Here is a 15148-nt window from a genome sequence, read left to right on the forward strand (position 1 = left end):
TTCTTCCAAGAATCACTGATGTTTTCTGTTATCACCATGACATTTGTAATTTACTGAATGAGTGGATCTTGAGGCTATGTATTAGACCATTAGCAATGTCAGTGATAAAGTGTTAATGGAAATTTTGCAAACCAGGGTATATTTTGAAAAAGCTGTATAGTAAGTATTCAGAAAAACTTTTTCAGAAGGACTTCAGAAGAAGGCTCTGGACTTAAGACACATCTATCTCCTATCAAGTATGAGTATAATTGGGTTGTTTGACATGCCCTCCTGCCTGCCTGAGTTTGAGTCCATTTTCTCATCTGTAAAATGGGATTACTGCAGCCTGCCTGTGGAGAATGTGAAGATTAAGTGAAAAATACGGCACACAGGAGGCACTTGGTGAGCATTAGAAGCATTTCATCATGAAGATAAATTTATCTCTGTTGACCATTAACAGATATTCTCTCCAGTATTTACAACACAATTGGAAAATATTAAAAGCAAAGAAAAAGAAAAAGTTTTTATTTTTGATATATAAAACCAAGAACACTTTAATGTGTGTATGACATAGTACTTTTTTTGTCTTTTTTTTTTTTAAGAAGAAAATTGCAGAAATATAGACCTGGGTAGAAAAATACACTCAAGCAGAGGTTCAAAGCAATTTATAACTCCTAGAATTATGAACAATAGCACACAAATCTCACCATAGGCCTTTTTTCCTTTAAAAAATCATTCACATTTGTTTAACAAAACACGGTGAGAAATATAAATTTCCTTCTTGGTAACACACCTGGTTATCTGACAAGATATTCGATGACCAGCAATAACTTAGTAAAAGAACATTTCTGTAATGATAGCAAGTAACTTAGCATTAGAGTTTTTGTTCTATAATACTTGTCTTAGTAAAAAAAACACTTCTGACTCCTGGGGTGCCCAAAAATGCTCTTACAGTTCATTGGAGCACATAAGTTTGGGGATCCCAGGCCTCAAATGGGGGCATCTTTGGTCTTCCCTGTACTTAGGGCCAAAACAGACAGTGATCTTGGCATACAAATAACAAAAACAAGAGCGCAGGAGACCACAACTACTCCGTGAAAGCTATTTCTGGCCAATAAATAGTTTACAGAAGAAAGATAATTTGCTTTTCACTCAATGAATTCAAGAAAAATGAAAATGTTTGATATACACTGTTTTCCATCTGTTACCACTCTGACATCCCTGAAGTCAGGACAGTTATGTCACTGACCAGCAGGGGGTGCTAGACCACAGGAGAAGCAGCTGCATAGTTTCCCAATGGGCAACCCACAAAAATATTTCTACCTGTATGAAAGCTTTTTTGGGTCAAAGTTTAGTTTTCAAAGTAATGTGTAACATTTTCTCCTTGACACTGGATTCAAACAAAAATATTTCATATAAAATATGGCTCAAAAATGAATAAGCCTTTATAATTACTAAATATGTAAATATTAACAGACCATCAAAGAGAAGTGACAATGAATTTAATCTGTGTTAAAAACCTTTACATTCCATGTGACATTGTTTAAAAGCAAAGATAACAGAACCTATACATCCAAATGACTGTGACCTTTCAAAGGCCTATGTGGAGATGTGTTATAGGCTTAGTCATCATTTCTGATGGAAACATTTAAACAACTGTCCTCAGCATCACAATCCACAGGAAAAGACTGGTTTTTATCTTAGAGTAAGTACTGGCTTTAGATCACAGATGGTACTGGTGAGTCTACCTTCTACTCTGGCAGAGCTGGCTGCTTCCCAAAATTAAATTCACTCTCAAAAGTTGAACAGGCCATCAGTGAAGACCTCACAGGGCTGCCCACAGGGGTGAGACCCATGCCATGGCCACCATGACCACTTCATGTGGGTTCTCTTTTCCCAGGAAGGTTTGAGAGTTCAACTCCCATTTGGCTACTTGAGACAGGACTATAAACAATGTGAAATTCTGAAATTCATCCTCTACGGCCATACCCATCAAAGGTTTGGGTGCATTTGCTCGTAAAAACCAGTCTCACTTTCCTGCCTCGTTCCATCTTCATAGCCTTCAGGCCATTGGCAGAGTCAGTGCAAGTTGGCAGGAAGCACAATAAAAAAAGCATGAATTTGACTATTTTTAAAAAGTAATTTTAAAGCTTCATTTAAAAAAGTAGATTGTAAAAATTTAAAAATGAAATCTTTTTCTGCACTCCGTCAGATCCTTCCCACCCCTTTACAAAGGTGCTGAAACCTGCATCTGGCCTAGTACAGACTGTGCATGTGTGTATGTACATTTTATGTTCTGTGAAGGAATTCTATAAAAATACAGTATTTTTTTTTTTTCTATCCATAGTTGAAATAAAGAGTAGGGTTGTGGGAAAAAAGGGAGGGATAAATAAAAACAACAAAAAGGAGTTAAGTATACGATTTTTTCTTACTTTAAAATTAGAATAAAAAATTTTAAAGTATTTCCCCTTGGGAAACTGACCTGTCTGTTGCCTGGCCCTACAGCGTGACTGCTGGACCATGCTCCTCCACCCCTCCTGGGGGCAGGTTTAGGCTATGCCGGGTTTCTGACCGGAGGGAGCTGAGCAGCTTGTGCATGCTGCCCTCTCGCCCAGGGCTATGCAGGCTGGATGCCAGGCTGGCTCCGTTGATCCGCGGGAGGCTGCTGGCCGGCGGCCTAGAGACCTCGAGGACTACATCAGCCTCCTCGTCACTCTCCATGTCATCCGGGGGCAAGTTCTGCAGGACGTGGGCAGTGGGCAGGCTGTGGCGGCTGGCCGTGCTGTCCGAGGATCGGCTGGAGCTGCCCGATGCGCGGCTGCCACGTACCACGTTGTTCCTCTGATTGGCTGGCTTGACTGTGACGATGAGGTTGTGGCTGTTGGCGATCATCATGTCTGTGACCTGGTCCAGCGTCTTCCCGGCCACCTCGATCCCATTTACCTCCAGGACCTCATCGTCCACGGCCAGCAGCCCAGTGCTCTCAGCCAGGCCTCCAGGCACCATGCGGGAGATGAAAATGCCGGGCACTTTCTCCAGCCCCTGCGGGGCCACGCGCACGCTCGTGCCATCGCGGATGTAGAAGCCCAGTGGCTTCTGGCAGCCGTGCCGGTAGAGCCTTACACGGCGGTGGGTCTCGGGGAGGATGTCCACATCGATGATGGAGGACACAGGGCGGAAGTCGTGCGGCAGGCCGATGTGCAGGTGCGCCCGCCGGCGAGGGCCGTCCTCCCGCAGGGCCAGTGCGCGCCGCCGCCTGGATAGTGAGCCTGCCCCGAAGCTGCCATGCTCAGCCTCCTCTGGAAGAGTGCAGAGGCAACAGTCAGAGGACAGACCATGGGGGCAATGTGGAAGCACCAGTCAGGCAGCATTGAGGCTGGCTGTCCAGGTGTATCTCGGCTTTCTGCAGCTTACCTTCCCACCACTTCTCTAATCTGTGATATGACCCCAGGGAAGTCCGAGGCAATGATTACCACAGTCAGATCAGGTAAAGACTGAAATAAATACACCTCTCACACAGGTGGTTAGGAGTTGAATGTTCATTTCAGCACACTTCACCTTCTGGGAAAGTCTCAACCTCCAGGATGATATGCAGACACACTGGAGTAACTGGATGACTTGCTTTGCTGAGCCCACAGCAATCAGCTGAGCTGGACTAACAGTATTCACCAGGTAAACGTTTGACACTGAATTCAAGCACGATCACCTCCCTAAAATTAGTTCTTTAAAAATCCCCAAACTGATCGCCTGCCAACCAGGCAACCAACAGAATGAATGAAAGGTTAAGAGAATTAGATGGAAGATTTAAAAGTGACTGACTGAATTCTGGGATGATGGTGGAACAGAAAGCATCATGAATATTTCCCCATCAGGACAATAACTGCAGGGCAGAATCTGTCTGATGTAACTCTTTTGGAACTTGAGAGTCTGCTGAAGGCTAAACTTCCAGGGGAAGAATTGGATGGTAATTGTGGTCGATTTTGGTCAATTTCAACACTTAGCACAGTAGCAGCTACTTTTCTACTATCCTAGCACCCAAGCAAGCAGCTGTGCACATGTTTCTGGAGCAGTTTGTGGGACCATGGTGGGAAAAAAATACCCTGTCCTCCAAACATCAGAGATCTATGCTCTGCTGCTGACTGCTACTTCTGATCACAAAGGCACAGACAGAGGTGAGTGGCTATTGTACCTCCCTGCCTTGTTGCAAGCCCATCCCTTCCAGCTAAAGGAATGTCCAGGAGAGTTATAGGGCTGGCACTCTTTCTCTTCCTTCATTTTTCATGTTTTCACATTTTGGAAGCCAAACCTTAAAGTCTAGGACATTAAAAACAACTGTATAAATGGGGAAAGTTGGAAAGTGACTGCACACGCATAAGGAAAATCTCAGAATGAACCTTAGAAGAACTTAAGTTCACATCTTAATGCTCATACTCAGCAAAGAGACAGCCTACAATAATTTTCAAAAACCCAAAAGAGTAACAACAAAAACTTAGCAAACCCTGAGGAAGGGGTAGAATCTGATTTCCAGAGAGCTACCACATCATTAAATTAATCTCCAATGTTTAGCAAAAAAATCCACAGACATACAAATAAACGAGAGTATGATCTACTCAAAGGAAAATAACAGAAACTGTCCCTAAACCATCTGATGGCAGATTTACTAAAGACTTGATTTTTAATTTTTTTTTGGCCACTTCCATAGAATGTAGAAGTTCCCAGGCCAGGGACCAAACCCATGCCACAGCAGCAATGCAAGCCACTGCAGTGACAATACCATATCCTTAACCTGCTATGCCACAAGAGAATTCTAGGTTTATAGACAAAGACTTCAAAAAAGTGGCCTGGAGTTCCTATCGTAGTACAATGGTTAACGAATCTGACTAGGAACCATGAAGGTTGTGGGTTCGATCCCTGGCCTTGCTCAGTGGATTAAGGATCTGGTGTTGCCGTGAGCTGTGGTGTAGGTTGCAGACACAGCTCAGATCCCCCATGTTGCTGTGGCTATGGTGTAAGCCTGTGGCTACAGCTCCAATTAGACCCCTAGCTTGGGAACCTCCATACGCTGCAGGAGCGGCCCTAGGAAAGGCAAAAAGACAAAAAGACAAAAAAAAAAAAAAAAAAAAAAAAAGACATGATCAAAAACCTAAAAAAAAAGATATGGGGAAAAAATGTATGAAATGGAAATATCAATAAAGAGACAGAAAACCTAAAGGGAAACCAAGTTGAAATTCTGGAGCCGAAAAGTACAATAACTGAAATGAAAAACTCACTAGGGGGATTCAAAGGCAGATCTGAACAGGTAGAAGAAGGAATCAGTGAGAAACAAAAAAAAATTAAAAGTGAACAGAGCCTAAACAACTGCTGGGATACCATTAAACAAACTGACAAGTAACTTGTGAGAGTCTCAGAAGGAGAAGAGAAAGGAGTGGAGGGACTATGAAGAAACAATACCTGAAAACTCCCAAACTTTATGAAATGCAGAAATATAAACATCCAAACTCGATGAACTCAAAGAAACCCAAACCAAGTCACAATATAATCTCACATGCCCCAGGACACAGGGCAGAAGCAGTAATTTGAAAAGAGGCTGAGTCAGGCCCACCTGCTGATCTTGGAGAGTCTCTTGGAGAGGCAGGAAGCAACTGAAGTTCTCCTGGGGACACAGACACTGTGGCAGCCATTTTGGGGGAACCTGTACCACCACATGGACACTGGTACTGGCAAGTGCCATTTTGGAGTCCTCTCTCTAGCTTGTTAGTCTCAGGACCCAGCCCCATCCCTGGACCACAGCCTGTAAGGCATCTGTACCGGGAGGCCCCAGGACAAACAACTAGCCAGGCAGGGACACAGCCCCACCCACTGGCAGGCAGGCTACTTTAGGACATTATGAGTCCGCAGCTACTCCTGCAGATATCCCTGCCCAGTGGAGAGCCTAGGACCTAACACCACATACCAGTGTACTGGCACTAGACCCAAGATCCACAGGCCCTGCAGCCAGAGACTGTAGGACCCAGCTCTGCCTACCAGTGGACAAGTACCAGCCCCAGAACTCCCGTGGCCCCAGCTTTGACCACTAGCAGGAAGACAATAGTCCTAGGACTACAACAGCCCTGCAACATGCTGTGGCAGGATGCAACCCACTTATCAGCAGGGCAACACCAGCTCTGGGACAGTTGGGTCCTGAAGCCAGAGATTCCAGAACCAAGTTTCACCCACAGGTGGGATGATACCAGCTTCAGGATTCCATGGGCTCTGCACTGGGACCTTGTTGGGACCTTGCTCCAACAACCAGTGAACCGGAACTAGCCCCTGGACCCCAGCCTACCTACCAGAAGGCCAACACTAGCTCAGAGGTACCTTGGAATCTTAAGCCAGTCACCCAGGGATACAGTCCCACTCACCAGCAGGCTAGTACCAGCTTTGGTATACCCTAAAACCAACATCCAGCCATGTAAAGAACAGGGCCCACTCACCAACAGACCAATACTAGATCCAGGAAGCTTGGTCCTGAAGCCATCCACCTCAGAACCAGCCTCTGCCCAGTGCTGAGCACTATAACAAGGACCCACCCTGGGTTCCACAGCCAGCCACCTTGTGACCTGGCTCTGCCAACCAGAGGCCAGCAGCCTCCACACAAGGCAGGGCCTGGCAAACCTACCAGACTTTTCATAGTAGTCATCCTGACACAATAGAAGGATGAATGCACCTCACATAGGGGGTACTCCTAGAGCATATACTTCTGGTGACCAGAGGGGAATGTTCTGAAGGGGCACATAGGATGTCTCCTAAAAAAAAGCCACTTCTCTAAGGTCAAGGAATGTAACCAACATACCAGATACACACAAATAAAAACAGCAAATTAGGCAAAATATGGCAACAGAGGAACATGTTCCAAATTAAAAAAAAAAAAAGAAAAACAAGAGATGAAGTACTAAGAGAAATGGAGATAAGCAATCTAGCCAATAAATAGTTCAAGGTAATGATCATGAAGATGAATAAAATAACTGAATGAAAAATATGCTAGAAGGAACCATCAGCAAATTAACTGAAATAGAACAAATCAGCAAGCTGGAAGGCAGAGCACTGGAAATCACTGAAGCTGAACAGAGAAAAGAAAAATGAATGAAAAGAAATGAGGGCAGTTTAGGAGAACCCTGGGACATCAAGTGTACTAACACTAACATTATAAGGGTCCCAGAAAGAGAAGAGAGAGAGAGAAAGGGGCAGAGGGCATAATTGAAAAGATAATAGCTGAAAACCTGGGAAAGGAAACAGATATCCAGGTCTAGGAAGTACAGAGAGTTCCAAACAGGATCACTCCAAAGAGGACCACACCAAGAAACATTTTAATTAAAGTGGCAAAAATTAAGATATTAAGAGAGAATATTAACTGCAGCAAGGGAAAAGCAAAAAGTTATGTACAAGGGAATTCCAATAAAGCTATGAGCTGACTTTTTGGCAAAAACTCTTCAAGCCAGAAGGGAGTGCCACAAAATATTTAAAGTGATGAAAGGGAAGAACCTACAGTGAAGAACAACACTCTGTTTGGCAAGGCTGTAATTCAGATTTGATGGTGAGATCAGAAGTTTTACAGATAAGCAAGAGCTACAAGAGTTTGGCACCACCAAATCAGCTTTACAACAAATGTTAAAAGGATTTCTTTAAGCAAAGGAGAAAAGGCCACAGCTAAACAAGAAAATTAAGAAAGGAAAAAGCTCATCAGTAAAGGCAAATATACAGTAAAGACAATAAACCTATGTACACAGGTGGTAGGAAGGTTAAAAACAAATGTAGTAAAATCATCTATGTCTACAATAAGTGGTTAGGGGATACCAAACCAAAAAAGGGTAAAATATAATGTCAAAGCCAGTATTCATGGGTGGAGGGGAATAAAAATACAGGGTTATTAAAATGTGTTTGAATATAAAAGATTAGCAACGTAATCATATACATATGATCATTATACATATATAACATATATATTCCTCATGGTAACCACAAACTAAAAATCTATAATAGATGCACATACAAAAGAGAAATGTTTCCAAATATAACACTAAAGATGGTCATCAAGTCACAAGACAAAAGAACAAAAGAAGGATCAAAAAAAATTTACAAAACTAATAAACAACTAAAATGGCAGTAAGTACATGCCTATCAATAATTATTTAAATGTAAATGAAACACTTCAATTAAAAGATATAGACTGGCTGAATGGATACAAAAACAAGAGCCATATATATATGCCACATATAAGAGATTGATATCAAATCTAAAGACACATATAGATTGAAAGTTAGGGGATGGAAAAAGTTAATCTATGCAAATGGAAATGAAAAGAAAGCCAGGATGGTAATACTTTTATAAGACAAAATAGACTTTAAAACAAAGACTGTAACAAGAATCAAAGAAGGATACAACATAATGATCAAGGTATCATCTGAGAAAAAGAACAATTACAGAAGAGCACCTAAATACATAAAGCAAATATTAACAAACATAAAGATAGAAATTAACAGTAACGCAATACTAGTAGGGAACTTCAACACCCCACTTACATCAATGGATAGATCACATTAGATTAGATAGATATATGCATAAGTATATATCTACATATATACATATATAATATATACATAAATACATATATGCACACATTCTTTTCAAGTTCATGTGGAACATTTTTCAGGATAAATCACATGCTGGGCTACAAAATATGTCAGTGAATTTAAGAGAACTGAAACAATAAGCATTTTTCCAATTATAATGCTGTGAGACTAGAAAATCTACCAGAAGAAAAAAACTGCAAAAAATCCCACAAATATGTGGAGGCTAAACAATATGCTATTAAACCAATGGATCACTGAAGAAATCAAAGAAGAAATTAAAAAATATGAGAATGAAAACACAATATCCAAAATTTATGGAATGCAGCAAACCCAGGTCTAAAAAGGAAGTTTACAGTGATATAAGCCTACCTCAGGAAACAAGGAAAAAATATCAAACAACTCAACCTTATACCTAAAGGAGCAAGAAAAAGCCAAAGTTAGTAGAAGAAAAGAAATTGGAAAGATCAGCAGAAATAAATGAATTAGAGACTTAAAAAAATAGAAAAGATCATTGAAACTAAGAGCTGGCTCTTTGAAAACAAACAAAATTGAAAAACCTTTATTCAGACTCATCGAGAAAAAGAGAGGACCCAAATCAATACAATCAGAAATGAAAAGGAAGTTACAACTTACACTCCCAAAATACAAATGATCATAAAATGATTACTATGAACAACCATATGACATTAAAATGGACAACCAAGAAAAAGTGGACAAATTCAAAAAAGTGTACAATTTTTGAGGACTGAACCAAGAAGAAATGGAGAACACAAACAAACCAATTACTAGCAATGAAAAAAATTTTTTTTCCTCAATAACTGATTCAAACAAAAGTCCAGGACCAGATGGCTTCACAGATGAATTCTACCAAACATTTAGAGAATAGTTAACACATATGGTTCCCAAATGATTCCAAAAAACTGCAGAGGAAGGAACACTTCCAAACTCATCCTACAAGGCTGAGGTATACATATATGTATACCTCTCAAAACAAAAAATTATAGTACAATATCACTGATAAACATAGACATAAAATTTCTCAGCAAAATATGAGAAAACCAAATCCAACAATATATTAAAAGGATCACACACTATAATCAAATGGGATTCATCCTAGGGATTCAAGGATTATTAACGCCCACAAATCAATCAATGTGATACACCACATTAACAAACTGAAGAATGAAAACCACATATCATCTCAATAGATGCAGAAAAAGCTTTTGACAACATTCAACATCCATTTATGACAAAAACTCTCAACAGCGGGTACAGAGGGTACATACTTCAACATAATAAAGGTCATATAGGATAAGCCCACAGCTAATATCATACTCAAAGGTGGGAAAGCTCAGAGTATTTCTTCTAAGATTAAGAGCGAGACAAGATTGCCCACTCTTGCCACTTATATTCAACACAGCAATCAGACAAGGAAAAAAAAAAAAAAAGAAAAAAGAAAAAAAAGAAAAGGAATCCAAATTGGAAAGGAAGAAGTAAAACTGTCACTATTTACAGATATGATACCATATATCGAAAATCCCAAAGCCACCAAAAAACTATGAGAGCTCCTCAGTGCATCTAGAAAAGTTGCAGGACACAAGATTAATAAACAGAAACCTGCTCACTTCACACCCATCAGAATGGCTATCATCAAAAGAATCACAAATAACAAAACTAGAACTACCTTGTGATCCGGCAACTCAATTCCTGGGCATATGTCCCAAGAAAACAAAAAATTAACTGGAAGAGATACACGCACCCTGATGTTCACAGCAGCATTATTTACCATAGTCAAGATATGAAGCAACCTAAGTGTGCATCAACAGATGAATGGATTCAAAAAGATATGGAATGTGTGTATAGTATGTGAATATAATAGAATATTACTCAACCTTAAAAAAAGAATGAAAATGTGCCATTTGCAACCACATGGATGTAGAGAATATTATGTCTGGCAAAATAAGATCGAGAAGGACAAATACTGTATGTTATCACTATGTGGAATTTAAGAACGAACTAATGTTTGTAGTGAGGAGGGAGAAGGGACAAGACAGGATTAGGGAACTGAGAGGTACAAATTACTATGTATAAAATAAATACGCTACAAGGATATATTGCCTACAAGGAAAATATTGAGTATTTTATAATAACTTTAAATGGGAGTTTCTGTCATGGCTCAGCAGAAACAAATTTGACTAGTATCCATGAAGATGCAGGTTCAATCCCTGGCCTTGCTCAGTGGGTTAAAGATCCAGCATTGCCATGAGCTGTGGTTGCAGATGTGGCTTGGATTTGGTGTTGCTGTGGCTGTGGCGTAGGCCAGCGGCTAGAGCTCCAATTCCACCCTTAGCCTGGGAACCTCCATTTGCCACAAAGGTGGCCCTAAAAAGAAAAAAATTATGATAACTTTAAATGGAGTATAACCTACAAACATTTTGAATCACTGTGCTGTATACCTGAAAGTAATATAATATCGTAAGTCATGTATATCTTCATAAAAAACATGTATACATGAATGGAGCAAAAACTGATAGAATTCAAGGGAGAAAGAAACAGTTCTAAAACAGTACCCCATTCCTAATAGTGGATATAATGACTGGAAAGAAGTAAGCAAATAGGACTCAACATAATAAACCAAGTACACCTAACACACACACACACGCGCGCGCGTGCGCGTGCACACGACATTCCACCCAAAAGCACACACGGTCTTCTCAGGTGAACGTGGGACTTCTTCCAGGACAGACCGTGTATTCGGCCACAAGTTAATTCTCAGTAAATGGAATAAGATGGCACAGAAATTATCTTCTCTGATAACAAGAGGATGAAGTTAGAAATCAGTTAACATAAAGAAAACTGAAAAATTCACAAAAATGTGTAATAAACAACACACCTTTAAACAAGGAATGGATCAAAGAAGAAATCATGAGAGAAATTAGAAAATACTTAGAGATGAATGAAAATGAAAACCCAACATACCAAAATTTATGGGGCACAGTGAAAGCAGCGCTAAGGGGAAAATTTGTAATTATGCGCTTGCCTTAAAAACCAAGAGATCTCAAATCAACAACCTAACTTACAACTTGAGGAACTAGAAAAATAAGGGCAAAATAAACCCAAAGCTAGCAGAAGGAAGGAAATAATAAAGGTTAGAGAGCAGAGATAAATAGAAAACAGAAAAACGATAAAGAAAATCAATAAAATGAAAAGGTTATTCTTCAAAAAGATTAAGAAAATCAACAAAACTTTAGCTAGATAAATTAAGAAAAAAGAAGAATACTCAAATTACTAAAACCAGAAATGACTTGGGCACATTGTAACCATTTCTACAGAAATAAAATGGACTTTAAGAGAGTACCATGAATAACTGCACAGAAACAAACTGGATAACCTAGATGAAATGGACAAGTTCCTAGAAACACAAAATCTACCAAGACTAAATTATGAAGAAGTGGAAAATCTGAATAGACCTATAAGTAGTAAGGAGATTAAACCAGTAATCAAAATTCTCACCATCAAGAAAAGCTCTATGTCTTTTTTATGTCTTTTTTTGGTCTTTTCAGGGCCACACCCGGGGCATATGGAAGTTCCCAGGCTAGGGGTGGAAGCGGAGCTCCTGGCCTAACACCACAGGCACAGCAATGCAAGATTGGAGCCCTGTCTGTGACCTACACCACATCTCACAGCAATGCCAGGTCCTTAACCCACTGCGTGATGCCAGGGTGGTCCCATGTCCACGTCCTCATGTATACTACTTGGGTTCATTAACTGCTGAGCCATGACAGGAACTCCCAAAAGCCCTAGATTTGCTATCTTGTGGCGAATTCTGTCAAATATTTAAAGAACACCCAGTCCTTCTCAAACTTTCCCCCAAATTGAAGAGGAGGTAAACCTTTCCACCTCATTCTACAAGGGCTGCTTAACCCTGACAAAGCCAGACAAATACACCAAGAGGAACAAAAACTACAGACCAATATCCCATATGAACATTCTTGGCATTTCCAGGAGCAAATGTAGGCCTGGGGCAGAGTGGATGGGGGAAGGGCAGGGGTGGAGTGGGGGTGGGGTGGTTGTGGGCAGAGTCAGGGTAGCAGAATGGGGATGGGGTGGGTATAGTGGGGTGGGGATGCTGGTAGAGTGGGGTGGGGTGGGGGAGGGGCGGAGACTGCTACTCTGAGCAGCCTCCCACTCACCTCCCTTTCCGTCAGAGCCGCCTCATCCTCTAGAGCAGCTCACCTCCCGAGCAGCGGCCTTCCTCCCAGTAGCCCTGGGCACCCAGGTTGCGAGGCCAGGCAGCCCAAGGGCAGTGGGCACTCTCAGGTGGGGGGTGGTGAGGTCACTGGGGGCTCGGGCAGCAGGCTCCACAAACCCCAAGTGTGAGTGGGGCCCCTGCCTCTGAGGATGGGGTGAATGCCCACCTGCTGCCCTGCTCTGCTGTTCACCTGGAACCCTGAGGTCACACACCTGCAAGTGGACACCCCACCAAGGGTGGCGAGAAGACAGCTCCGGACCTGGGCCCCAGGAATGACTTGATGTCCAGTCCCTGGGTCTTCTGTTACCTCGCAGCCCCAGACTTGAGGTCACTGCCAGGAACACCAACACACCCCAATAAAATGGGTTTCTTCCACCCAAGGAGCAGAAAGGAGAAGACTGAAGAGACAGACTGCCCAGTCCAAGCCCATGTGCCCAGTCTAAGCCCATGCTGGACTGCAAGTCTGAGGGAGGAGGTGCCCCCACGTCCCACCTGGGTTGGAGAAGCCCACTGGGTCAGGGGAATCTGGATGTCCTCCCAGGGCAGGGAGGTGTCAGACCAGGACCTCCAGGGTCAGCTGGCAGCTCAAGCAAATGTCACAGTGTAGGAAGGTTAAAATAGAGGACAGAAGAGAGACCCACAGACAATCTCAAAAGAAAGCCTGGAAGGTGTACGGATGTCAGATAATGTCCACCTCTGGCATAGGGTCATGGAGGCCACACAACACCAGACAGTCGCCAAGAGAGCCCCAGCATTCCACAATGCAGCCACAATAAGGTGAGGCGAAACACCCTAGAAACCCTCTCGACATGGCCATGCTCCTTCACGCCAAGGCCGAACTCCTGCCAAGCGTGTTCTCCCGTCTCCGGAATCCAGACCCTTCCGACTTGAAGCACATTCCCTCTGTGATGTGTGCGCTTCTTTTCTAAAGGACGATAGCTTTTAACTTTGCTGTTGGAGTGCATTTTGAAGGGTCTGTACTGTTCCAACTAGTGTGGTGGGTGAGTGTTCTGTTCAGGGTAGGAGCCCAGAACCACGGGTGCTGGGCCTCCCTGGGGCCCTAACAGAGGACGGTGTGCGGAGCCTTGCTGACCCACAGATGACAATATGAAAACCCCAGCCGACTTCTTGTTAATACATGTTTCTAATGGTGTGACATTACTAACGTCTAGGAAGTTGCCAGAAAACCTAATCATTTATCATTTCCACTTATTTCCTGAGTGGCAAAGCTACCACTGTCACCATCTGGACGTATAAAACAAATGCTATGACTCTTTGGCTTGTGTTTTTCCTTTGAAATGAAGGCAGGCACGCCGGCAGTGCTGCTCACACAACACAGCCTTGCTCCCAGAGGTTGCACAGGCAGGTGGGCACAAAGACCACACGCCGCTCCAAGTATCTCGCCACGTCCCTTCCCCCCAGCGACCCAGCCCAAACAAAACAAGGCCAGGAGCAGGACGGCAGGGTCTTCCACAGTGTTGACCCTCGCTAGTCTGGGAGCACTTATGTGTTGGGTACTCCTGCTGATCTGACCGGCCTCCTCGGCCTGTGGGCATCTGGAGGACTCCTTGTCCTGGTGGGATGTTCTGGGCTTAGATTTTTTTTGAGAAGGGCGGAAAGCTGGCAGGAAGGCCCTGGCACTGCGCCCTCTCAGTCTGGGCAAATTATTAGTGTCTTTGGGGCTTGAAGCTGTGGCTGGTGCTCAGTCACTGACAAAAAGGTAGTAGAGGAAGATTTTCCAGTTTGTTATTAACTGTTTATTGTATTTACCTAACCATAAGTCGGAAAGGTCCTATGACAAAAAGTAGCACTGAAACAGACTCCCAAACAGAGAACAGACTTGTGGTTGCCAAGGGATATGGGGGTTGGGGGAGGGACGGATTGGGAGTTTGGGGTTAGCAGATGTAAACTATTTCCTTTAGAATGGATAAACAGGAGTTCCCGTCGTGGCGCAGTGGTTAACAAACCCGACTAGGAACCATGAGGTTGCGGGTTCGGTCCCTGCCCTTGCTCAGTGGGTTAAGGATCCGGTGTTGCCGTGAGCTGTGGTGTAGGTTGCAGATGTAGCTCGGATCCCACGTTGCTGTGGCTCTGGCGTAGGCCGGTGGCTACAGCTCCGATTCGACCCCTAGCCTGGGAACCTCCATATGCCAAGGGAGCGGCCCAAAGAAATAGCAAAAAGACAAAAAAAAAAAGAATGGATAAACAGCAGAGTCCTATTATATAGCACAGGAAACTACAGTCAATATCCTGTGATAAACCATAATGGAAAAGAATATGAAAAAGAATATATATATATATATATATA

The 15148-nt window shown here is 42.6% G+C and overlaps 1 protein-coding gene across 1 annotated transcript in view; it reads right to left on the reverse strand.

Moving 5' to 3' along the window:
* PARD6G (par-6 family cell polarity regulator gamma) overlaps positions 477-15148 on the reverse strand; it is an 89099-nt gene continuing 74427 nt past the window's right edge. The window contains exon 3 of the mRNA XM_013993972.2: positions 477-3278. Coding sequence (XP_013849426.1) covers positions 2479-3278 — 800 coding nt within the window. The 3' untranslated portion in view covers positions 477-2478. The remainder of the gene's footprint in view (positions 3279-15148) is intronic.

This window comes from Sus scrofa, chromosome 6, assembly GCF_000003025.6.
Source record: "Sus scrofa isolate TJ Tabasco breed Duroc chromosome 6, Sscrofa11.1, whole genome shotgun sequence".
NCBI classification, from domain to species: domain Eukaryota; kingdom Metazoa; phylum Chordata; class Mammalia; order Artiodactyla; family Suidae; genus Sus; species Sus scrofa.